At 43.4% G+C, this 25,332-nt stretch overlaps 1 protein-coding gene across 1 annotated transcript in view; it reads right to left on the bottom strand.

Moving 5' to 3' along the window:
* Window positions 1-19,034, bottom strand: part of LOC122748435 (zinc finger protein 883-like) — a 37,204-nt gene extending 18,170 nt beyond the window's left edge. Inside the window, exons 1-4 of the mRNA XM_043994068.1 lie at window positions 18,900-19,034; window positions 18,667-18,788; window positions 7,680-7,759; window positions 1,687-1,775 (exon numbers count right to left, since the gene is read on the bottom strand). Of these exons, the coding sequence (XP_043850003.1) occupies window positions 1,687-1,775; window positions 7,680-7,759; window positions 18,667-18,788; window positions 18,900-19,034 (426 nt within the window). The remainder of the gene's footprint in view (window positions 1-1,686; window positions 1,776-7,679; window positions 7,760-18,666; window positions 18,789-18,899) is intronic.
* Window positions 19,035-25,332: the final 6,298 nt, after the last annotated feature.

Here is a 25,332-nt window from a genome sequence, read left to right as displayed (position 1 = left end):
TTCCCTCCCAGCTGCTTTGCACCCAGCTTTTGTTTGTAATCATACAAATGTAATGATTGGAATAACGCCACCTGCTGGAGACTTACTGTAGAAGAGTTCCACCCATGAAGTGAAGGTCTTTGAGGGCAAGACCAGGAGTCTTTTCTTTGGCGTCAGGAAGTGACGCGGGCTAGTGGGAGAAGGAAGGAAGAGACTGGGGCTCGGTCTCAGGCTCTTTCCTTTGGACTCTGGTGGACAGCAGAGTTAGAAATGTGCTCTCCCTTTAATAGATAGGAATCTAGGCCTTTTTCTCTCTTTACCAAATTCTTATTCTCCTTAATAAATGCTTAAAAGTCTAACTCTTGCTAAAGCTTATAATTCATTGGCGACCACTCATTAAATATTTTAGACAGACTAGCTAGAATTTTAACCCTTAACACAAAAGACCAGGTGTTTTCTTTCCCAGGGAGACAGTTTTTTCCAGTGATTCTGTCTGTTGGACATATACTCCTGTCTCTTAATACATCTCTTTATTTTACAAAATTTGTGATGAGCTTCCAATTCCTGGCTGAGCTAGTCGTGCCCAATCCAGGGCACATGTCCCCCCAACACAATGGTGCCAAAACCCAGGAAAAGCCATCAGACAGGTAAAAAGGCAGCTACTCATTTGGCTCTTGGATTCCACAGGTAGGGTGGTCCACTGTGCTTTCTCCTGTCAGGAGCCTCAGTCTCAGTGGGCAGCCCCCACTGTCTGAGGTCTGAATAGCTTGAGAAATGCTCAGGTTTTGTCACTACCCACTTGGAGTCAGGTGTGCAACCTCTCCCTGAGGTCTAAACCCAACTCACCAAGATAAGGAACAAGGAGAAAGCATTCCCTATGACCCTCCCTGCTCAGGTGTATACTTAAAAATTAGAAAAAAATTGGACTTGGGTGCTATGAATGATTTTCTATTGCAACACGAGATTTGTGATGAGCTTCCAATTCTTTGGGTAAGCTAGCCCCAAGATCCAGGTCACAAGCCCCCTCTTTAAGAAGAAATGACCAGGGCAGCTAGGTGGTGCAGTGGATAGAGCACCAGCCCTGGAGTCGGGAGTACCCGAGTTCAAATCCAGCCTCAGACACTTAACACTTACTAGCTGTGTGACCCTGGGCAAGTCACTTAACCCCAATTGCCTCACCAAAAAAAAAAAAAAAACAAAAGAAAAAAAAGAAATGACCAATAATGGCTTCATTCATATCACAGCAAGAACTTCAACTTCTGAAAATGAGCTTTTACTGGTCCCTGACATTGCTAGGGCCTTCCCTCTGAGGGGGCCTCCCATCCATACTGCACAGAGGTTGTGTGGACCCAGATGCTACCATGTTATCTCCCAATTAGATAGTAAGTTCCTTGAATGCAAGGTCTGTTATTTTTTTAAACCTTCCTTTGCATCCCCAGTAGGTTGGCACAGTGCTTGGCACAGAGGAGCCACTTTCTAAATGCTCATTGACAGCCTAAGAAATGTCAAATGAGAGGGATTCAGAGAGACCAGGGAAGACTGGGGTGGCCTGAGGCAGAAGGAATTGAGCAGAACCAGGAGGACAATGTCTGCTCTGCTGACAGCCCTGCAGAGGACAATGTACATGTAACAGGATAAAGCTTCCTGGGCTCTGCTGGATTCCACCTTTGCTAATGCTGGTCAGGTCTGGGGATGAGCTGCACTCACCTGGGATGAGGGTCTCTGGGTCCCTGGGGCCATCCTCTCTGGCTCCAGTGTCTCTCCTTGGAATATCCTTTGGTCATCTGCAAGCTGACCTGGGGAGGGAGAAGGATCTCAGAGTGGGGGAGTCATTGTACCTGCCTTTTCTTCCCAGGATGGACACTGGCCTACCTGGAATTACAGAGCTTGAAGTCTCAGAGAACTTACAGTGACCTTTCCCTCAGGGGAGAGACTGACCAGAACAGGAGGAGAGCAGGGAGGGTCAAGGTTGGAAGTGAACTTGGTCTCAATAGGAAGAGTACTTGCCCTCCTCTTTACCTCCTTTCCTTTCTCCTCCTGCCCCTCCCCCATCCTCCTGGAGAGACTCAGGGGGCAGAAGGGGCTGGGGATCCCCCAGGGGAGGAGACCAGACAGAGCCTCAATGACCCCAGGCCTGGTGTTCTATCCACCCTAATGTTACGGCACAATTGGCACAGAAAATACCCAGCCAGGTACTCGAGGTGGAGAGAGAGAGTTTGTTACACATGGAACAAAGGGGGTTTTCAAACCTCCAACAATGAGTCTTGTTATATACAAAAAGAGTAGGCATGGTATAGTGTCAAGTTTATCACAGAAGATGAGGTCAGATATTCACTGAACAGAGGATGCAGAGTGGCACCTAGTAGTTAGTCATCATTACAGGAATACCTAAGAATGAGGTCAGTGGTTAAGGGAGGCTGCCTGTCCTTGCAGCTGGGGTACCTCAAGGCCAGACCCTGTCTGAGACAGACAAGGTCGGAAGGCAGAGATTACAGGCCTGCCCCTGTAGCTGGAACAGAGCAAGGCCAGGGTCTGTCTGAGACAGACAAGGACAGAGGCTACCTGTGATTTTCCACATCACTGCCACCACCTAGCTACCTCCTTGAAGGGAAAACCTGAGTTCAGATTCCACAAAGGCACTTATGTTCATGCTGGGCAAGTTACTGGAGATTCATTTAGCTTTTGTCAGAGAAACAAAAACTTTTTAAAACCCCATGTCTCATCTAAATGGGATGTGATGTCATCCAATCCAACCCCCAATTCTACAAATTGGAAAACTAGACCATAGAATTGAACACGGGTTTGCTGCAGATCTCTCCATTCTTCTCCTTCTCTTACCCCTTCCAGGCATGTACTACACTCACCAGTCTTTCCCTCCCTTTCCCTCCCTCCCCCAAACAGAAAACAACCCCCAAGCTCTGCTCCCTCCTGCTTGGAGGGCTTTCCCCTCCTCCTCTGCCTTAGCTTCCTTCAGGATGGCTCTCAAATCCCCCCTTCTGCAGGCCTGCCCTGGTTTTCTTGCTCCTTCTCCAGATGCTGGTGCCTTCTTCTCATAAATTACCTTCCATCTGTGTCCTCTTTACAGGAATTGTTTACATCTTGTCAAGAGAGCCAGACTCAAAATCAGGAATGCCTGGGTCCCAGCCTTGCCTCAGACCCAGGCTGTCAGGGACACCTTCCCCAGTCACAGAGAAGAGATTAAAGGCCCAGAATATTTCCAAAACCCAGGCTAGCTCAGACATTCAGGGATCTGGCACAATCTCCCAGGTGTCAGGGCACTCCACCTCCCCAATATCCATAAATTATGTGGAAACCCCAATATCATCCCATTAGAATGTAAACTCCCCAGGACAAGGACTGTTTCCATCTTAGAACCTCCAGCAATTAACATTCTGGAACTTCTAAGAGGTATAGATTCATAAAAAGAACAATGAGAAACAAAAGGAAAAACTCCCAACAGGGGGTGGGAATAGGGGAGGGGACTTGGGCAGGAGAGACTCTAGGGAGAGTCATTAGCATTTCTAAAGTTTTTGAAAGTCAGACTCCCACAAGATCCCCAGGGAAGACCAGAAATCTAAGGGGAAGGGGCTGCTTGTTTGTTATGGATGAAAACAAGAAGGAAATTAGGCTCTTCACACCAGGAAGAAATAGGGTGGATGCTGTGGGAAGCTTACTGAACACCTGGACAGCAGTCTCTACCCACTTTTCTTCTGCCTCTTTTATTTGGTTCATCACATCCTTGTTGAGCTCTTCCTAGAGAACTTTATGGTCTCAGGGCCAATTCATCTTCCCTTTTAAGGATGCACATGCAGTGGTTGTATCATTGCTATTGTTATAGGCCCATAGTGATGTAGGAGGCAAAAAAGGGATAATAGAAAAACCTAAGACCCAAGCTCTAATACAGATATTAGCTCTAGAAGGGAGTCAGATCTGTGATGTTTAAAAATCTATGTTGTGGTCACCTTAAATTAAAAAGCTTCAGTACCAGTCTTTGGGCATTAAACATTTATTAAAAGCATACAGGAGGGGCAGCTAGGTGGCTCAGTGGATAGAGCACTAGTCTTGGATTCAGGAGTACCTGAGTTCAAATTCGGCCTCAGACACTTGACACTTACTAGCTGTGTGACTCTGGGCAAGTCACTTAACCCCAATTGCTTCACAAAAAAAAAAAAAAAGCATACAGGTATTCACATGGAGCTCAGAAAGTTAAGAAAAGGAAAGCCTACCTAGTCAAGAGTTCCAGCCTTGTCTGGTTCCTCCTCAAGTTTTCCAACCACGAACTCTTCAGCAAGCTGATTGTGGAAGCTTTTTATAAGTCTGGGACAGAGGCGGTCCTTACACACTGCTTCAAGCTGATTGGTTGGCATCATCCAAATCCATTGGTTTTGAAGGTTGAGTTCAGTCTAGCTTCTGAGAACAATACCTTCTTAAGGGCTAGCCAGGTGTGATTACAATCCAGTTAACTTGAAGTAGGCTAATCATCAGTCAGTCACTCTCACTTGATTCAATCAGTCTAGATTAATCTCCAGAAGGATCTTTGAGTATCTGCAAAATCCCATTATTTCATCACAGATCCCAGTTAATGGGTAACTAATGTTAGGTTCTCGTGCCCACAGTGATCAACATCCATAATGGACCAGAACGGGTCAGGTCAGAATAACAATACAGGAAAAAGACAACCTATAGAAATTCTAATGAAAAATGATTCTATTTTGAAACTAGCCATGGGAACCAGAAAGAGACATGCGCGGAAAAGGCCAAATTGTCCCCAGATTCACCTTATGAACTGTAACCCCCCAAAACACACCTCCACTGAAAAAGGGACCCACCTCGGGGTTTGGCTTAGGACCCCAGGAACTCCAAATTAGGATAAGCCCTCCCCTGTAACAACTCTAGGTGGAGAATATTATAATGAAAGGACAGGCCCTCCCCTGTACCTCCCCAAGGTGGAGATTATTATAATGAGACTGATAATCAGTTTATCCATACTATAAATATAACTGTCTTTCCTTTCCACTATTCTGATTCTCTCCCTGTGGTCACTCACAATATTGCAATAAAACTTGGGAAATGAGTCACTGAGTCTTGTAATTCTTTTGGGACTACTCACAATCAATTTGACCCCAAATTCCAGCCCACATCAATAGCACCCCAGAAGTTCTCTGGGGCACATCAAGGAACCAGAGGACAGACAGACCTAGAGAGATAAGTGGAACCAGATTGCTAGCTTCCAGACCTCCACCCTTCATTGCAGTCTCCCTCACCCCTGGGGAGATAAGATTAGGTGTGGCTGCTTCCTTTGTGTCCAGAGGAGACAGCTTGAGAGATCCACAGCCACCCCTCACCCAACTCCTCCAGCCACCACCAGTGGGGGATGGTCCTCCCTCACTAAAGGAACTTTCCACAGTCAGATGGTCACCCCCATCAGTCCTCTATAAAAGTACCAGCCAGTCTCCTGCTTGAGGAGATTGGTATCTCAGAGCCACGCCCTGTGCCATGCCTTCTAACCATGAGAAGTCCAAGGACTTCTTTCATGGTTTCCCTTCCCTTCCCTTCTTCACACCCCAAAATAAACTACCATCTTATTTGACTGCTTTTGTGTGCAAGAGAGTGTAATTCTTTAAAGAGGAATTCCAAAGGACCCCAAACCCCTACCTGAAACTCCCTTCCCCATTTTCCCCATGACATTATCCTCCTCTTCTGAGTTTGTTTTGGTCCTCTCTCTCACCAGACTAATTTTCTGGAGAGAGTTGTTTTTTTTATTCACATTTTAGCCTTTTGTGCCTTTTAAAGTCGAGTTCTGCTCCTGGGGTACAGTGGGCCCTGTCCCAATCTTCTTGTGCGGCAGGCCAGGGGCCCAGTCCCTGGCTTTCTGCCCTGAGGCCTCAGCAGCTGGCAGCTTGCTCGCTGCACTGGGGTGGCCCAGAATAATTGTGCATGTCGGGTAGCATATACCCTACTTGGCAGATTTCCTTCTGCATTGAACCTGGGGGCTTCACAACTGGCCTGAGGGGCCACTGGCTGGCTGGGCCAGGGCCCAGGGTCCTCAGCTGCTGATCCAGACTGTAGTTAAGAGCTTTCTGCTGCTTTGCCCAGACACCCCCTGCACTGAGCTGCATGCCCCCTTTACCCAGGTGAGACAGACCTTTCCTGAAGACCTTCTGGGTTGTCTTAAGCCAGAAGATTGTTTCACTCCATCCTTTTGCAGGATTTGTGTAGCTCCAGAAAATGTTTAGATGCTTATTTTAATGTTGTTCCAGGGGGAAAAGGAGGAGAGCTCAGACAACTTCCGGGATTCTCTGGGCCACCTTGGCTCTGTCTCCTATAGCCTGGGAGGCACTCAGTGGCCCCAAGCCCCTCCTAGCAGAAACACCAATTAGTGAAGAAGGGGATTAGAGGGGGAGGGCCTGGGTGAGAGGGTGGAGAAAGGAAGGCCCAGAAAAACTAGGGACAATTAAATGGGATTCCAGAATCCAGGGATAAGCAATGCTAGTGCAGGTGAATGGAGCAAGGGTCAGAGATGGGAGGAGGGGCGATGAGCCAACCGGCAGACTCCAATTCCACCTGCACTCAGGGGGTTGGGTCAGTCAGTCAAAATGACTTGGATTTCTGGGAAGGGTTGCCAGCACCTGTAATCAGGTAGGCTTCAGGAGGGCAGACCTACTCTCCGGACTGGAATCCCTGGCAATTACTGCATATTCTGGAACTTGTTCATTAAAACTGAATAAATGACTTTTCTTCATTCCACCATACATTGGGAGAGGTAAGGGGAATTGAGAAGCAAGTCCCAGTTCCCCAGTCATTGAAGAGGGAGCCACAAGGTCCCTGGCTCCTGGAATGCCCACAGGGCATTTAGAAGCAAAGCTGAGCAGGGACAGAAAGAGATCACAGCCCCAAGGCTCCTGGTTCTTAGATGAAGGAACCTCTGGGATCCTCCACTTCCATGGCCAGCTCAGCCAATCAGGCCAAACAGGGCATTCTCTCAATAAACATTAATAACACCTACTGGGTAGTGCAGTGGATAGAGTACCTGGCCTGGAGTGGGAAGGATCCCAGCTGAAATCCAACTTCAGATATTTACTAGCTGTGTGACCCTGGACAAGTCACTTAACCGTTTGCCTGACTTTCCTCATCTGTAAAATAAACAGAGAAAGAAATGGAAAACTACTCTAACACCTTTGCCGCACAGATCAAACTGAGCATGCTCCAGGACCATCACCCTACATTCCAGTCATCCTAAGCATCTGGATGAGGTAATCCAGGAGAAGACCACCAGGAACAGCCCATCAGCAGACTGCTTAGACCCATCAGGACTAAGTTGACACTCACCACCAGATCTCTCAGGAGGGATTCTTCCTACCCCAGCGCAGCTCAGGAAGACCACCAGCCCCTCACACAATAAGAGACTCTTACCCACCCCCATCTAAACCCTATAAAATGGCATAAGTTAGCCGGGGAGGAAAGCGTTTTGTTCTGGCAAAACCTTCCTCCCGGCCGGTTTCTCTTGTACCCCAATAAACCTGTTTTCTTATTCCTAAAAAAAAAAAAGTTCCTTGAACCCCCCAGAGAATTGTTGGGGTGACCGGGGCCCATAATCCTCCCATGACATTGGGGTACAAGAGAAACTGGCCGGGAGGAAGGTTTTGCATGAACAAAATGCTTTCCTCCTTCCACCCGCCAGGGCTCTTGGGCCATGGTACCGCCCGCAGCCGCTAGTGCCAGCGGGCTCTGGGTTGGGATGGTGGAGAGGGGCAGTTGGCTGCCCAAAGGCAGCAGGGAACTGAGTAGGACCAGAGATGGTCAGTGCTACCACTGGTATGAGGTGTGGCAGGACCTGACCCCAGGATGCAGATTAGCAATATTAGGGTCTTCAAGATGATATCCAAGATATGGATGGGTGCTGCATATCTTACAGATGCCCCATTATTCCAAAATCCCCTCCTGGTAGTTTCCCTCCCAGTTCTTTGTAATGCCCTTCTCTCCCTTTTGTTTAGCAAAGATACAAGACAGGCCTTCTCTTACTCCAGTGGGACAGTCAGCAAGGTGACCTGTTTGCTGGCTATATATTCCTCTCCTAATAAATCTCTCTTTATTTTACAAGATTTGAGATGAGCCTCCAATTCTTTGGGTGAGCCATCCCCCCAATCCAGGTGGCAAGTCCCCCCAAACTAGAGGACCCTGGGCTAGATTTAGAAGGGACCCTCCTGTGGCCTTAGAGGAACAAGGCTCAGAGCAGTCAATGACTTGGCCAGGGTCACAGGGGCATTAAGGAACAGCCAGGATTCCAGCTTGGGTCACAGATTTACAGCCAGTCCGGAATGCCAAGAACATTGACTGACCTCTCTCCAACTCAGAACATCCATGAGGTTTTTTGTTTTTCTTTTTCCTGAGCTGATTTCCAGACCACAGGAATACTCCTAAGAGCCCCTACCTGGGGTTGTTTTGAGGATTAAAAGAGATCACAAGTGTCAAGCAGTGTGTGACTACTAGAGGCTAGTGTGTCAAGCTAATAGAATGTGATAGATGAGATTTAGGGGATATTCAGGGGCCCACCTGGAGACTGAGTTAAACTGATGGAATTGGATATGGCAACTAACAGTTGACTGCTTACTAGCTTGTAAGCACATCTGGCTGGTATTTAAGAGTACTTAAGAAAGTAATTGTTCTCAGAAGCTAACAACTTTGAACTTTAACCACCTTCGGGCCAATGAACCAATCAGCTTGAAGAATCTCGGAAGCAGACGCTGTGATGAGAGTTCTGCCTGTTTGGCTCCAAGAGATCGGTGAGGTAGCAGGGAACTTCACTGGGGAGTTTAGGAACTTTAGGATCGCCAGGTTATAGGAAATCTGTTCTCAATCTTTCTCTTGCTTTTACTATTGTCATGGGGCGCAGAGCACCCCAGAATTTCTCTGGGGCACACCGAGGAATCTTCTCCTTGAGAAACTAAACCAGAGGACAGATAACGCCTAGAGGAACCAAATCGGACTGAGCTAGCTTGGGATTCCTACCCTTCATTCCGGTCTCCCTTATCCTGGGGAGATAAGTTTGGGTGTGGCTGCGGCCTTTGTGTCCTGAAGAGGGATCCGTAGCTGAGGGAGATAACACAGGGGTCTGACGAAAATCCTGCTGTCTTCATGAGCCGCTTAGTGGACTCTCTGAAGAAATATACCAACCTAGACCCCCAAAGAGATGTAGGAATAACTGTCCTCAATATTCATTTTATCAGCCAGTCTGCTCCTGACATTAGGAGAGAACTCCAGAAGTTAGACTGGGGTCCCCAGATCCCATCCTCACAACTCCTTGATATTGCTTTTAAGATTTTTAATAACAGGGACCTTGCCATAGCCAAAGAGAGAGAAAAGATGGCTCGTGCCCGATCCATAGACCAAGCTCATATAATAGCAGCAGCCATCACCACATCTGCTACCAGCAGAACTCCGGCTGGCCGAGATTCTGGCAGCTGCAGTAAACCGGGACACAGAAGTGGGGGACACCGCACGAAGGTGAGGCCTGCCCTCCTACCTCTTTGTCCCCAGGGCAGCGCCCGAGAGATCGGCTTAGCAAAAATCCAGGGCTCTGCAGCTTGCTCTCCTGACCAGCATCCTGTCAGGCCTATGGCCAAGCTGGACATAGGAGGCAAGCCTAAGAATGGTTTTGGGGCGACCTCTGTCTTACTCTCTGGTTCAGGTCCTAGCATGCAATCAAGGCACAAAGTGGGGATGGGATAAAAGGATCCTTAATGTAGACAGACACTGCCTATCACAGAATTAAGCTTGAACTCCCTCCTGTAAAGCAGGCCACACCCTGTCCTGCAAAAAGGTCCCACCAGACTCCTGATCTGATAAAGTCTCCTTTCCTTTTGGCTCTGGTCAGTTTTAATTTTTTGTTTAAGTCTGTTCCATCTAGGCTCAAGGATTCATGACACTGTGCCTACGTGTTGCCTCTGGACTCTCTGGGCCCCTCACAACTCCGAGCATTCCAGGCCTTCTCCACTTCTCTCCCCTCCCCATCCCTTGCGCCGTGATTCTTCGACCCCCGGTCAGCATGAAGCAGTTTCAGAAGAATCTTCGTCCCCTTTCCTTATATATAGAGAAGTGGGGAATGTCATGGGGCGCAGAGCACCCCAGAATTTCTCTGGGGCACACCGAGGAATCTTCTTGAGAAACTAAACCAGAGGACAGATAACGCCTAGAGGAACCAAATCGGACTGAGCTAGCTTGGGATTCCTACCCTTCATTCCGGTCTCCCTTATCCTGGGGAGATAAGTTTGGGTGTGGCTGCGGCCTTTGTGTCCTGAAGAGGGATCCGTAGCCACCCCTCACCCAATTCCTCTAGTCACTACTAGTGGGGGATGGTCCTCCACTCCTCACCCAATTTCCCCAGCTACCACCAGTGGGGGATGGTCCACCTTCATTAAAGGAACTTTCCACAGGCAGATGGTCCACCCCCATCAGGCCTCTATAAAAGTACCTTCCAGTCTCCTGTTCGAGGAGATTTGGTACCTCTGAGCCATGTGCTTTATGCCAAATCTCCCCATGAAAAGTCTAAGGATTTCTTTCATGGTTTCCCTCCCCCCACCCTTCCCTTCCCTTGCTCCTAAATAAACTATCACCTTGTTCTAACTAAGTTTTGTGTGCAAGAGGGTGTAATTCTTTAAAGAGGAATTCCCGAGAACCCCAACCCCAACCCGTACCCCATTTTCCCACTATATCATCTGGCACAGAGGAATTCCCAAGAAACCCCAACCCCAACCCCAACCTGTACCCCATTTCCTACTATATCACTATCTTTCAATAAACCCTTAAAGTCTAAACTCGTTTATCGGTGATTTTAGTCAGTTTACCGCCCCCCCCCCAAACTGGGGGGATAGATTAAAACACACATTTTAGAAATGAGACCTAGGGGAGCTGAATTTGAACCCAGGTCCCAATTACAAATGCAGCACTCTTCCCTTCACTCTACCAAGCAGCCTCCCATCATGGATGGAAGGGGCATGAAGAGTTCTCTCCTGGAAGGAAGAGAAAAAGACTTCTTGGGGAGGGGAGACAGAGACTAAAGAGATTCTGAAAAATGCTTCATTTCCAGATCCTAAGGTCCTACCAAAGGAGGGGTGGAGGAGGGGCAGGTACCTGAGGGGCTGTGGAAACCGGGGAGGGGAGCACCTGGGACCCAGACTTACTTTTTCTGGCCAAAGACTCCGGGTTCTTTGATGTCATCTTGGTCTGGGTAAAGCTGATTGAAGGTGGATAATGGCTACCCCAGAAATTCATCCTCCAACCCTCCCATTATTTATGTCTCTTCTGCCCCACCCCCTCACCCTTCCTGGCCATTCAAGGCCAAACTTGGCTCCACCCTGCTCAGCCTCCTTCTAGCCCAGGTGGGTGGGAGTGAGGTGGGGGAGGGCTGAATGTCCAAAGCTCCCTTTACCCAACCCAGGTTAGTCTGCTGGCCTGGGTTCAGGGCTACCACCCCTGCCCCAATAATGCAGACATGTCTCAAAGCAGACCCCTCCGTCCTTTGAGCTTGGGTATCTGAGCTCAGATCCCCACCTCCAAACTGAATCAGATTTAGGACTCCCCAGAGACATCTCAGGGACTCTTCCAAGCCTGGGAGAAGGAGGCAAAGACCTTTAGCCTGTTACCTTCCCAACTTACCCAGACCTACTTCTTCCCTACAAAATAATCATGAATTATAAGCACTCCCATTTATACTGCACATTAAAGTTTCTCAATCAGCTTTCAACAACACACATTACCTCATACCTGGACTCTTACAACAGCTGCTGGGGAAGGGGGGGCTCTGCCTGCCTCAAGTCTCTCCACATTCAGTGCATCAGCCCCCAAACTCACTTTACTAAAGTGCAGGTCTGACCATGTCACCACCCTCCCACACTCAATGAACTGCAATAGCTTCCTATTGCTTCCAGGAGGAAATACAACATTCTCTGTTTGGCATTCAAAGCCCTGAATAACTTAGCCCTCTCCTACCCTGCCAGTCTCCCACCTTTCTCCCTACCTGTACTCTTGGATCCAGGGACACTGGGCTGGCTCCTGGATGCTTCACTAACTAGACCCTCCATCTCTCAGCTCCCAGCATTTTCTCTGGCTGTCTCCCATGCCTGGAATAGTCCTCATCCTCTGCTCTGACCACTGACCTTCCTGGCTTCCTTTAAGTCCTAACTAAAATGCCCCCTTCTGTGGGAAGCCTTCTCCAACAGTTCTGAGAGCTTACTGCCTTTCCTCACTATCTTGGCTCTGCCCCAGAAATCCAGGACTTGAAATTCTTTAAAGAAGATGGTAAAAAGAAAAAAAAATTTAAGTATGTGAAGTTAAAAAATATTTACAGATTATAAAGTAAAATATAAAGAAAGAAAGAAAGCAAAAATACTGCCCAGACATTCTGGTTTTGGGTTTTGTGTGTGTGTGTGTGTGTGTGTGTGTGTGTGTGTGAGGCAATTGGACTTAAGTGACTTTCCCAGGGTCACACAGCTAGTAAGTGTCAAGGGTCTTGTCATGGAGTGCAGAGCACCCCAGAATTTCTCTGGGGCACACCAAGGAACCTTCTCCTAGAGAAACTAAACCAGAAGACAGATAACGCCTAGAGAGATAAACTGAACCAAATCAGACTGAGCTAGCTTCGGATTCCCACCCTTCATTCTGGTCTCCCTTACCCTGGGGAGATAAATTTGGGTGTGGCTGCTGCGGCCTTTGCGTTCTGAAGTGGGATCTATAGCCACCCCTCACCCAATTCCCCCAGCTACCACCAGTGGGGGATGGTCCTCTCTCACTAAAGGAACTTTTCATGGGCAGATGGTCCACCCCCATCAGTCCTCTATAAAAGTACCTTCCAGTCTCCTGTTCGAGGAGGAGATTTGGTACCTCGGAGCCATGTGCTTTATGCCTATCTCCCCATGAAAAATCCAAGGATTTCTTTCATGGTTTCCCTCCCCCCACCCTTCCCTTGCCTTGCTCCTAAATAAACTACCACCTTATTCTAACTACTTTTGTGTGCAAGAGGGTGTAATTCTTTAAAGAGGAATTCCTAAGAACCCCAACTCACACCAACCTGTACCCCATTTCCCCCCATATCAGTCTGAATCCTGATTTGAACTCAGGTCCTCCTGAATCCAAGGCTGGTGCTATCTCCACTGCACCACCTAGCTGCCCCTGCCCAGACATTCTGAACACAGCAGACCCAGTCCGTCTCAGAATATACATATTTCCTCTAACAAAAAAAAAGAAAAAAAGTCCATAGACTTGTAACATCAGATTAAATGCTAATTTATGGAATAATTTCATTGGGAAAAAAAGAAAAAAAACTTCTGCAAGTGACCAGCACAAATACCATCAAGTATAAAGGAAAGGAAACGTAAAAACACAAGCTTATTCTATAACTATTAGAATCCACAAGGAGGGGGGGGCGGCTGCTATAATACATTCTAAAGAGGAAAAAGGATCCCAAGATGATCCCCAAGATGACCTGCCCCACTCATATGGTTACAGAAAAAATCAGGGAAGAAACTCAAACAGCAGTCAGAAATAAGGAAGAGTAGTTTATTAAGGCTGGTGCCTGCCCAGAGAAAAATGTCTCTCAAAGAGTCTGGGCCCCCAACCAATGGTGTGTTACAGATTTATACCCCTTGATGGGATTTTCCTAGCATAGCTTGTATTCCTGGGTTTGTACTTGGCTTAAGCAACTTTTCCAGGTTTTTGGGAACCTGACTCAAGCAGCCACAGGAAGCAGTTTCTGGATAACCCTTGCCTAAGCCGTTTCTTCTTCCTTTTTTTTTTTTAGCAACAAACTTTTATTTTATTTTTTCCAATTACATGTAAGGGTACTTTTCAACATTCATTTTCATAAGATTTAGAGTTCCAAATTTTTCTCCCTCCCTCCCTCCCTTTCCTCCTCCCTCCACAAGATCACAACCAGGTTAATATATGTACAATCCACAAGTGTTTTTATCAGTTCTTTCTATAGGGGTGCATAGTAAACTTCCTCATTAGTTCCTTGGGATTGTCTAGGATTATTGTATTGCTGAGAGTAGTCAAGTCATTCACAATTGCTCACTGAACAATACTGCTGTCACAATGCACAATGTCCTCCTAGCTCTGCTCACTTCACTATACATCAGTTCATATGGGTCTTTCCAGGTTTTTCTGGGATCATCCTTTTTGTCATTTCCTGTAGCACAAGACAATTTCACTACAATCATATAGCACAGCTTTTTCCATCATTCCTCAATTGATGGACATTCCCTTGATTCTCAGTTCTTAGCCTCCACCAAGAGTTGCTATAAATATTTTTTGTACAAATTTTCCCCCTTTTCTCTTTTTCTTGATTACTAATTGTTAACTGTTTCCCTTCCATCCTATTCCCTTCCCCATGATATTTATTCTATTATCCATCTTCTTTCATCCTATCACTCTTCAAAAGGGATTTGCTTCTGTCCCCTCCCCCACTCTGTCCTTCCTTCTTTTGCCCCTCTCTCTTTGTGCCCTTCCCCTCCTGTTTTCCTGCAGGTTTAGAGAGATTACTCCACCCAATTGAGTGTGTACATTATTCCTTCCTTGAGCCAATTCTAATGAAATTGAGGTCTTTGAGCCAATTCTGACGAGTGTTAGACTCATTTACTGCCCAGATTAAACAGATTAATCCACCCAGTTGGGTGTGTGTGTTAGTCCCTCCTTGAGGCAGCTCTGATGAGTTTAAGGTCTTTGAGCCTTTTCTGATGAGTGTAAAATTCATTTATTGCCCTGCTCCTCTCCCATCTCAAATTTGCCATTCAGTTCAGGTTTTTTCATCACAAATATCTGAAAGTCTTCTTTTTCATTAAAGTTCCATTTTTTCTGCTGAAAGATTATGCTGAGTTTTGCTGGGTAGGTGACTCTTGGTTGTAATCCCATTTCCTTTGCCCTCTGGAATATCATATTCCATGCCCTCCAGTCCTTTAATGTAGAAGCTGCTTGATCTTGTGCTATCCTGACTGGGGCTCCACAGTTCTTGAATTCTTTCTTTTTGGCAGCTTGCAATATTTTCTCCTTGACCTGAGAGCTCTGGAATTTGGCTATAATATTCCTAGGAGTTTTCCTTTTGGGATCTCTTTCTGTAGGTGATCAGTGGATTCTTTCAATTTCTATTTTAACTTCTTCTTCTAGAATATCTTGGAAGATGATGTCTAAGCTCTTTCCTTGATCATGATTTTCAGACAGACCAATAATTTCCAAATTATCTCTCCTGGACCTATTTTCCAGGTCAGCAGTTTTTCCCAGAAGATATTTCACATTGCCCTCTATTTTTTTATTCATTTGGATTTGCTTTATTGTGTCTTGGTTTCTCATAAAGTCACTGGCTTCCATTTGTTCAATCCTCATTCTTAGGCAATTATTTTCATCAGAGAGCTTTTGTACCTCCTTTTCCATTTGGCCAATTTGACTTTTCAAGCTGTTGACTTTTTTCTCATGTCTTTCCTGCATTACCCTCATTTCTCTTTCCATGTTTTTCTCTACCTCTCTAACTTTATCTTCAAAGTCCTTTTTGAGCACCTCTATGGCCTGAGACCAATTCATATTTTTCTTGGAAGCATTAGATATAGGGGCCCTGATGCTGACATCTTCCTCTGAGTGTGCACTTCACTCTTCCTTGTCACTGAAAAAACTTTCTATGGTCCTCACCTTTCTCTGTCTGCTCATCTTGCCTTTCTTTTACTTGACTTTTAGCTCCTTAAAGTGGGGCACTGTTTCCAGGCTTCAGTATCCCAAGCTTAAGAAGTCCCAGGTGGTATGATTTAAGGAGAATCAGGTTCTTCACTTGCCAGGCCTGTTCCCTGGTCCTTAGATGACCCTGGACCAACTTGCTAATCAACCAGCTTTGTGTGTTGTGGTTGTTAGCTCCAATGAGCCTGTGTCCCTCCCCCACCTGGGCCACTTCCATTTGAGCCTACCACCTGGTTCTCAGTAGGGATGTAAAATCCAAGTTCTGCCTTAGCACCAGCATAGACCCCTGTAGTCTCTCCCCTGCCCAGGGCTCAGCCCACTCACCAGACTGTGAGCTTAGTTCCAGACAACACTGGTGCTTCAGCTGATTCAGAGGCTCTGGGGGTCTCCTTCTCTGGTGAGACCTTCCTGAGATTGGATCTGTGTCAGGGTGACTGTGGGGTTGGGATCGACTCCTTCTGACTTTCCAAGCTGTTCTTGGTTAGATGATTTCAGCACATTCTTCTGTGAGTTTTTTAGCTTCCTAAGTCTTAAAGTTGCTTTTTTTTTTGTTCCAATGGAAATAGTTAGCATGCAAGGAAGTTCCCTACATCAATGAATTTACAGGTACTGGCCTGTCGCATACTCCCAGTGGTGCAAGTCATTATTGCTGGATGCCAGACACACAATGGCAAAAGTGAAAATATTTCTGCCCCTAAGAAGCTCATGTCCAACCTGGGAGATGACAACACATACAGATAATGGGATATCTAAGCAAAGTAATTGGCAGGAGGGGGCAGCTAGGTGATACAGTAGATAAAGCACTGGCCCTGGATTCAGGAGGACTTGAGTTCAAATCTGGCCTCAGATACTTAACACTTACTAGCTGTCTGATGCTGCACAAGTCACTTAACCCTCATTGCAAAACACACACACACACACACACACACACACACACACACACACACACATAATAATAATAATTGGCAGGAGTTGGCAGGGGGGGAGGAGTAATACATGGGGAATGGTATAAGACATCTTACCAGAAGTTGCACCTGATCTGAACACAGAAGGGAGCTAGGAATTCTGAGTGGCAGAGGGGAAGGCAGGCAACACCTTGGGCACAAGGGACAGCATCTATTGAGACACCAAGCATGAAGACTCACTATCACTGAAGGGGAAGAGTGAGTAGGCCACTGTGGCTGGAGCATAAACCTGGAAATTTCTTTTCTAGGACTGAATGGAGGCTGATGGTTGTTGAACTGCAGAAATTGTAATTTCTTGTCATGATTGTTAAGACCCGAAGGCAGAAGAGCATCATTTGAAGGGATGAGGAAAAAGAAACAGAAGAAAGCAATTGGGAGTGAAAGAGATTGGAGAAATAACAAGAGCGAGGAATTCAATCCTTCTTCCCCAAATGGCACTAGGTTCTTTCTAAGCAAAAACTTCACATAGTTCTAGGTCCTTTGAGGGAAATGCTGGTGTATCTGATTTGGGAAATTGGGAAAACATGGTGCAGAAACCATGAGTCTTTTGAGATTCTCTGGAATAACTGTATTGCAGAAAAGAGCTAAGTCATTCTCAAAGACTTCAAATTCTTGAAAAAGAATGGTAAACATTTTAGTTTAATGTGATTGTACATGCATAATCTATATCAGATTACTTGCTGTCTTGGTGAGGGGAGAGGGAGTGGAGGGAGGGAGAAAATTTTGAAACTAGAAATCTTATAAGAACAAATGTTGAAAACTATCTCTAAATGTAACTGGAAAATAATAAAATATATACATACAGAAAAAAAAGAATGGTAAACATTTTAAAAGAATACTGAGCTAAAAAAAGGGAAGTGGGATGTTTAATGAGGTCTGTTGTTGGGAGGTCTAATGAAATCTGTGATGCAACAGGAGGGCTTCCCTTGTTAACTGGATCCCTCAGTTTTACCTGCAGTATTATTATTTCCCCAAAGTACAGTCAAGTATGAGCTCTAGGTGAAACCCTTCTCACAACCACTGCTTTTATACACCTTCATTACAGTATCAATGTTGTCGTCTACTCATCGCCCTCCTCCAGAAAAATACCCTTGAGCATGTCAGTTGTTTTTTCTCCATAGTGAATCCCCTGAGATAAAAGTAAGATATGATGTCTAACTGAAATCCTTCCCACATTGACTTGATATTGTGTAATTTAAATTTCTAATTGTGGGTTCTAATCTGTCCCCTCAGTTTTGGGGGGAAACTGACTAAAATAACTGATAAATGAGTTTAGGTTTTTTAAGGGTTTATTGAAAGATAGCAAAAGAAAGAGAAAGATTGAGAACAGATTTCTTATAGCCTGAAATCCTCATCTTCCTAAACTCCCCTGTGAAGTTCCTTGCAGCCAAAAAGAGCAAGCTCCCTGTGCAGGCTCAGCTTCCTCCTTCCTGGTCAAAGTTCAAGGCCATCAGTTTCTGAGAACCATGCTTTCTTAAGTACTCTTAAGTATCTGCTGAATCCATTATCTAAACACAATATAGAGCTGCTCATAAAAATGAATTCTCTAAGTTTGAACAAGCTATGAACAAGTTGGTGCCTTTCCTCCTTCATAACTGGGATAAGATTTCTATATAATATGAATTCTCAGATGGGAAATAAGAGATGGTTATTGCCTGAAGGTTTTGCCACGTTGATTATATTCTTTTTGTTTTGTTTTGTTTTTTTGCGGGGCAATGGGGTTTAAGTGACTTGCCCAGGGTCACACAGCTAGTATGTGTCAAGTGTCTGAGGTCAGATTTGAACTCAGGTACTCCTGAATCCAGGGCCGGTGCTTCATCCACTGCGCCACCTAGCTGCCCCATTATATTCTTAAGGTTTCTTTGCAGTGTAGATTCCCTGATGTGCAGCAAGATTGGAGTTGCATCTGAGCTTCTTTCGACACTGATTACATTCATAAAATTCATTTCTAGTGTGGATTCTCTGATGCTTAGCAAGACTGGAATTCTCTTTGAAAGTCTTTCCACACTGATAACATTCATGAGGTTTCACTCCAGTGTGGATTCTCTGATGGTTTATAAGACTCAAGCTTTGTGTGAAAGTCTTTCCACACTGAATACATTCATAAGGTTCCTCTCCAATGTAAATTCTCTGATGTGTAGCAAGATGGTAGCTCTGTGTGAAAGCCTTTCTACACTGATTTCATTCATAAGGTTTCTTTCCAGTGTGGATGCTCTGATGTGCAACAAAACTAGAGCTCACTGAGAAAGTCTTTCCACACCGATTACATTCATAAGGTTTCTGTCCAGTGTGAACTCTCTGATGCTTAGCAAGACTGGAGCTCTGTCTGAAAGTCTTTCCACACTGATATTGTTTATAAAACTTTTTTTCCAACATGAATCTTCTGATCCCTGATAAGATCTGAGTTCCAACCAAAGGCTTTCCCACAGTGATGACATGCATATTTTTCATTCCATGGTATAATCTAGGATATCAAGGAAGAGATAAGTGATGGGATGTGACTGTTTCATATTCTTTATATTAAACAGGCTTCTTCCTATTTATTGTGAGATTTCTGAAGAGTAATGAGCTTAGAATTCTGACTGATGCCTTTCCCACTTTTATTATTTCCATAAAGCATGTCTCCAATATAACTTTTTTGATATCTAATGAGATTAGAATTCAAATTCATGGCCATTTCCAGATGACTTCCTTGATAAATTTGCATTTCAAGAGATTTCTCCTGAGCCTTAAAAGGCTCTAGTTGTATAGGAAATCATTTATTATTTTCACTGTCCTGAAAATAGTCATTCCATGAAGTCATTCTCTTACTGTTATTTAGGATTTTAAACTGTATGAATCTCTTTCCAATTTCACCACACTCACAGACTCTTTTATAATTTTTATTCACCTTTCTCTCAAACTGAAGTTACAGGCACCATCACTCTCAAATCTATGCTGGCCAAATTCTTCTACAAGAATGCTCACCTTTGTAGTCATTTCCTTCACTTCAAACCTGGCCTCTGCACCTGAAGAAAACAATTATGTATTATGTATTAACAGAAAGACAAATAAAACTAAATATAGGTTCTTTTTTTCTGATGGAATAATGGAAACTGATTTGTATTCTATTTCCTAAATCAAAATGAAGAATTTTCAAATTAAAGTAGGCAGATCCAATTTTTGGAATTACATGCAAGGTGTCTTATTTTATTTTGTAAATAGTCACTTCTTTTTTTCCAAATCTGTGTAAATATAGCTTTCAACATTCATTTCCCATTCAATTTTGAGTTTAAATTTGTTCTCCCTCCCTCTTTTCCCTTCCCTCTCCCCAAGATGGCAAATTATCTTATATAGCTTATACATGTGGAACCATGTAAACACCTTTCCACATTAGTCATGTTGTGAAAGAAGAAACAACAAAAGGGAAAAAAGAGAGAAAGAAAAAACAGGTAAATAAAAGAAAATGGTATGCTTCAATCTTCATTCAGACTCCATAGTTTTTTCTCTGGGTGTGGATAACATTTTCCATCATGAGTCTTTTCAAATTGTTTAGATTGTTGTATTGCTGAGAAGAGCTATTTCCCAACTTGTTCAGTCATTCCCCAATTGATGGGCATTGCCTCAGTTTCCAATTATTTGCACCCCCCCCCAAAGCAGCTATAAATATTTTTGAAAATGTAGGTCTCCTTTCCCCCACCCCAATCTTTTTTTTTTAATTTATTTTTTTTGGTGAGGCAATTGGGGTTAAGTGATTTGCCCAGGGTCACACAGCTAGTAAGTGTTAAGTGTCTGAGGCCAGATTTGAACTCAGGTCCTCCTGAATCCAGGGCCGGTGCTCTATCTACTGCGCCACCTAGCTGCCCCACCCCAATCTTTTTTAAAAAATTAATAAAGTATTTTATTTTTTTCCTGTTACATGTAAAGATAGTTCTCAACTTTTGTTTATACAAACTTTCCAATTTCAGATTTTTCTCCCTCCCTCCCTTCCCTCCCCCCTCCCCTAGACAGCAGGTAATCTGATATAGGTTTTATATATATATATATATATATATATATATATATATATATATATATATATATATATATATATACATACATACACACACATACATACATATACACATATATACACACATATATACATACATAATAACATTAATCATATTTCTGCATTAGTCATGTTATAAGAGAAAAATCAGAGCAATGATGAAAAACCTCAAAATAGAAAAAACAGCAGCACCAAAAACAAAAGAAATAGTATGGTTCATTCAGCATCTATACTCCACAGTTCTTTTTTTTTTTTTCCTGGATTTGGAGATCCTCTTCTATCATGAGTTCCCTGGAACTCTTCTGTACCATTGCATTGGTGAGAAGAATCTAGTCCATCACAGTAGGTCAACACTCATTGTTGATGATACTGTGTACAATGGGTCCCTTTCCCCTTTCCATGATTTCTTTGGGCAAAAGACCCAAAAGTGGTATTGCTGGGTCAAAGGGTATGCATAGCTTTAAGGCCCTTTGGGCATAATTCCAAATTGCTCTCCAGAATGGTTGGATCAGTTCACAGCTCCACCAACAATGCATTAGTGTTCCAATTTTCCCACAGCTTCTCCAACATTTATTATTTTCCTTTTTTGTCATTTTAGCCAATCTGGTAGGTGTCAGGTGGTACCTCAGAGTTGTTTTAATTTGCATCTCTCTAATCATTAGAGATTTAGAGCATTTTTTCAAATGGGAATAGATAGCTTTGGTTTCTTCATCAGAAAACTGCCTTTTCATATCCTTTGACCATTTCTCAATTGGGGAATGACTTGGATTCTTATAAATTTGATTTAGTTCCCTATATATTTTAGAAATGAGGCCTTTATCAGAAGTACTGGCCATAAAAATTGTTTCCCAGCTTTCTGCCTCCCTTCTAATTTTGGATGCATTGCTTCTGTTTGTACAAAAATTTTTTAATTTAATGTAATCAAAATCATCCATTTTGCTTTTTATAATATACTCTATCTCTTGTTTGGTCAAAAACTGTTTTCCTTTCCAAAGATCTGATAGGTAGACTATTCCTTTCTCTCCTAATTTACCTATGGTATCACCTCTTATGTCCTCCCCAATCTTAATAGTATTTTTTTCTAGTTACATGTAAAGATAGTTTTCAAATTTGTTTTTATAAGATTTTTAGTGCTAAATTTTTCTCCCTCCCCTCTCCCCAAGAAAGAAATCAATTTGATATAGGTGATATATATATATATGTATGTATATATATATATATGTATATATATACACACCATTACATTAAACATATTTTCACATTAATCATATTGTGAAAAAAGAATAAAAATAAAAGGAAAAATAAAGTAGAAAAAGTATGCTTCAATCTGCATTCAGATTCCACAATTCTTTTATTCTGGATTTGGAGAACATTTTCCATGTTGAGTCCTTTGGAATTGGCTCTGCTAATTGTATTGCAGAGAAAAGTTAAGTCTATGACAGATGATCATCATACAATGTTGCTGTTACTGTGTACAATGTTCTCCTGGTTTTGCTCATTTCATGAAGCATTCATCCACTTAAGTATTTCTAGGTTTTTCTGAAATTTGCTCACTCATCATTTCTTATGGAACAATAGTATTTTGTTCCATTCATATACCACAACTTGTTCTGCCACTCCTCAACTGGTGGGTGTACTTCCCATTTCCAATTATTTGAAACCAGAAAAAAAAAAGTAGCTATAAATATTTTTGTATATGTAAGTCTCTTTTTTTTTTTAAATGATCTCTAGGACACAGACTTAGTATTGGTATTGCTAGATCAAAGAGTATGCAGTTTTATTGCCTTTTGGGCATAGTTACAAATTGCTCTCCAGAAGGATTAGATCACAACTTCACCAACAATGCATCAGTGTTTCAATTTTCTCACATCCCCAACATTTATAAAATTCCTTTTCTGTCATATTAGCCAATCTGATAGGTGTCAGGTGGTACTTGTGACATTCCTTCTAATCTTTGTTGCCCTGGGTTTTGTTTGTGCAAGCATTTCTTAATTTAAAGGAATCAAAATTATCCATTTTGCATTTCATGATGCTCTATATCTCTTATTTGGTCTTAAAGTCTTCCTCTGTGCACAAATCTGACAGTTAAACTACTTGTTCTCCTCATTTTCTTATGGCATCACACTTTATATCTAAATCATGTACCCATTTTAACTGTATCTTGGTATAAGGTGTGAGATGTTAGTCTATGCCTAGTTTCTGCCACACTATTTTCCATATTAACCAGCATTGTTTGTCATATATGGAGTTCTTATCTTAGAAGATGGAATCTTTTGGTTTCTCAAATGGTTGATTACTGTTTGGGACAAATTGCCTAAGTTTACCCAAATAATTTGAGACCACCAAGTCAAGCAGAGACAGATTTATTATATTCTCATGAGAATGGGCAATCCCATGCAAGGGGTGAGGGGTGAACTAATGGGCTCATGAGTTGGGTTTTTATGGAAGTTTTTATGGTGGGTTCCCTCATGCACAGGGTAAGCTCACAATCTAACATCCAATGCTGTCTCACCCAGGATGCATGTTCAGCTCATGATCATGGTTTAGATGAATGCTCAGCTAGAGCTGGGGGGAAGGGGAGGGGGAAAGGGTGAAATCATTCTACCTGTGTAAAGAAGGGGCAAGGGGGAAGAAGGGAGAAATGGTACCAGGAGCTAGGGCTTAGGAATGCAAGAAGGGAGAGGTAGTATCAGGGTGGGTCTGCAGTAGCAGGAGACAGCTCTCCTGTTTGGTCATAGAACAAGGGGGGGGGTAAGAGGTGTGTTGTAGCAACGGCATGGCTAACAACAACAAGGACTGGGGGCTTAGATTATAGGCAGGGAGGGATGGTACCAGGGTACATCAAGTTCAGTAAAGCAAAATACATGATTCCTGTTATTAGCAATGGAATAAAACATGAACAGAATAATCTGACTATAACAGGGACTGGGGGTCGGGTACTTTCCAGACCCCTTCCTCAGAATCTGAACTGACTCAAGTCCACTGTATCCCATTCATTACTATAGTCATTTGCTCCTCTGTCTTGTGTACCTAACCTATAGCACTTATCTGGTACTCTAGTTCTTAGCCATTACCAGATAGTTTTGATGACTGCTGTTTTATAATATAAATTTAGTTCTGGTATGGCTAGGCCATTTTTTTGAGGGGCAATGAGGGTTAAGTGACTTGCCCAGAGTCACACAGCTAGTAAGTGTCAAGTGTCTGAGACCAGATTTGAACTCAGGTCCTCCTGAATCGAGGGCCAGTGCTTTATCCACTGTGCCACCTAGCTCCCCCTGGTATATGATTTTAATGTAATAGAATTGTGTTAAAAGAAATCACTGGGGCAGCGAGGTGGCGCAGTGGATGAAGCACCGGCCCTGGATTCAGGAGTATGTGAGTTCAAATCCGGCCTCAGACACTTGACACTTACTAGCTGTGTGACTCTGGGCAAGTCACTTAACCCCCCTTGCCCCACAAAACAAAACAAAACAAAACAAAAAAAGCAAACAAAAAAGAAATCACAAGCAACATGATTTCAGAAAGGCACTGAAAGACTTATATGAACTGATGATCAGAACCAGGAAAACATTGTGCATAAGGACATTAATAATATTTGATGAAGAACAGTGAAAGACTTAACTATTATCAGCAATACAATGATCAAAAATAATCCTGAAGAAAAATGGTGAAGCACACCATCTACCTCCAAAGACAGAACTGATATTGATTGAACAGAAACTGAAGCATGCTGTTTTTAACTTTCATTTGTTTTCTTTTGAGTTTTCTTATACAAAATGACTAATACAGTAATGTTTTACAAAATTGCACATGTATAACATATATATGATTGCTTTCTTCCTCCGGGAAGGGGTAGAGAGGAAGGGGTAGGGAGGAAGGAATATAATTTGGAATTCAAAATATTAAATAAAAATAATTATTATAATTATTTATTGGCAAAAAAAATCTTTATTGGCACCTTATACAGTAAAAGTTTTTTCCCCAATATATTTCATCGTATACTGATTCCCAACCATCATGAATAGGCATAAAATGATGCCATTTAAAAGAAAAAGACTTTTGCTTGGTATCAATGCTTCAAGTCTCTCACCAATCCACTTAATCCCCAACCAGTTGTCAAATTCATCTACTACAGGGCACTTCTGATCATGTCACTGCCAAATCAATAAACATTCTTCTTACTGGCTCCCTATTACCACGATCAAATATAAAATCCTCTGCTTGGCTATTAAAGCCCTTTATCATCAGTCCCTCTACTATTTTCCCAGTCTTTTTTCACCTTACTATCCCCACACATGTGTGATAATAAATGGTACAGTTTTCTTTATTTTTTGACCAGAAACATCTCCTGACTCCATGTTCTCCCTGGCTGCCCCTCATGCTTGCTCTTGCTTCCCTGAAGTCCCACCTAAAACTCCACCTTCTATAATATGCCTTCTTCAGTCTTCTTTACCCTTAGGGCCTTCCCTCTCTTGATTAGCTCCAATTTGTCCTTAATATAGTAGCTTTGTATATAATTGTTTACATGTTGTCTTCCCCATTAGACTGAACTCCTAGACAGCAAGGCTTATCCTTTGCCATTCTTTGTATTCTTAGTGCTTAGCATAGAGTCTGGAACATAGACTAGGAAAGAATTCATATTGG

Source organism: Dromiciops gliroides, chromosome 3 (genome assembly GCF_019393635.1).
Source record: "Dromiciops gliroides isolate mDroGli1 chromosome 3, mDroGli1.pri, whole genome shotgun sequence".
Classification (NCBI taxonomy): domain Eukaryota; kingdom Metazoa; phylum Chordata; class Mammalia; order Microbiotheria; family Microbiotheriidae; genus Dromiciops; species Dromiciops gliroides.
The sequence above is the reverse complement of the archived record's forward strand: the minus strand, read 5'-3'. Positions and strand labels throughout refer to the sequence as shown.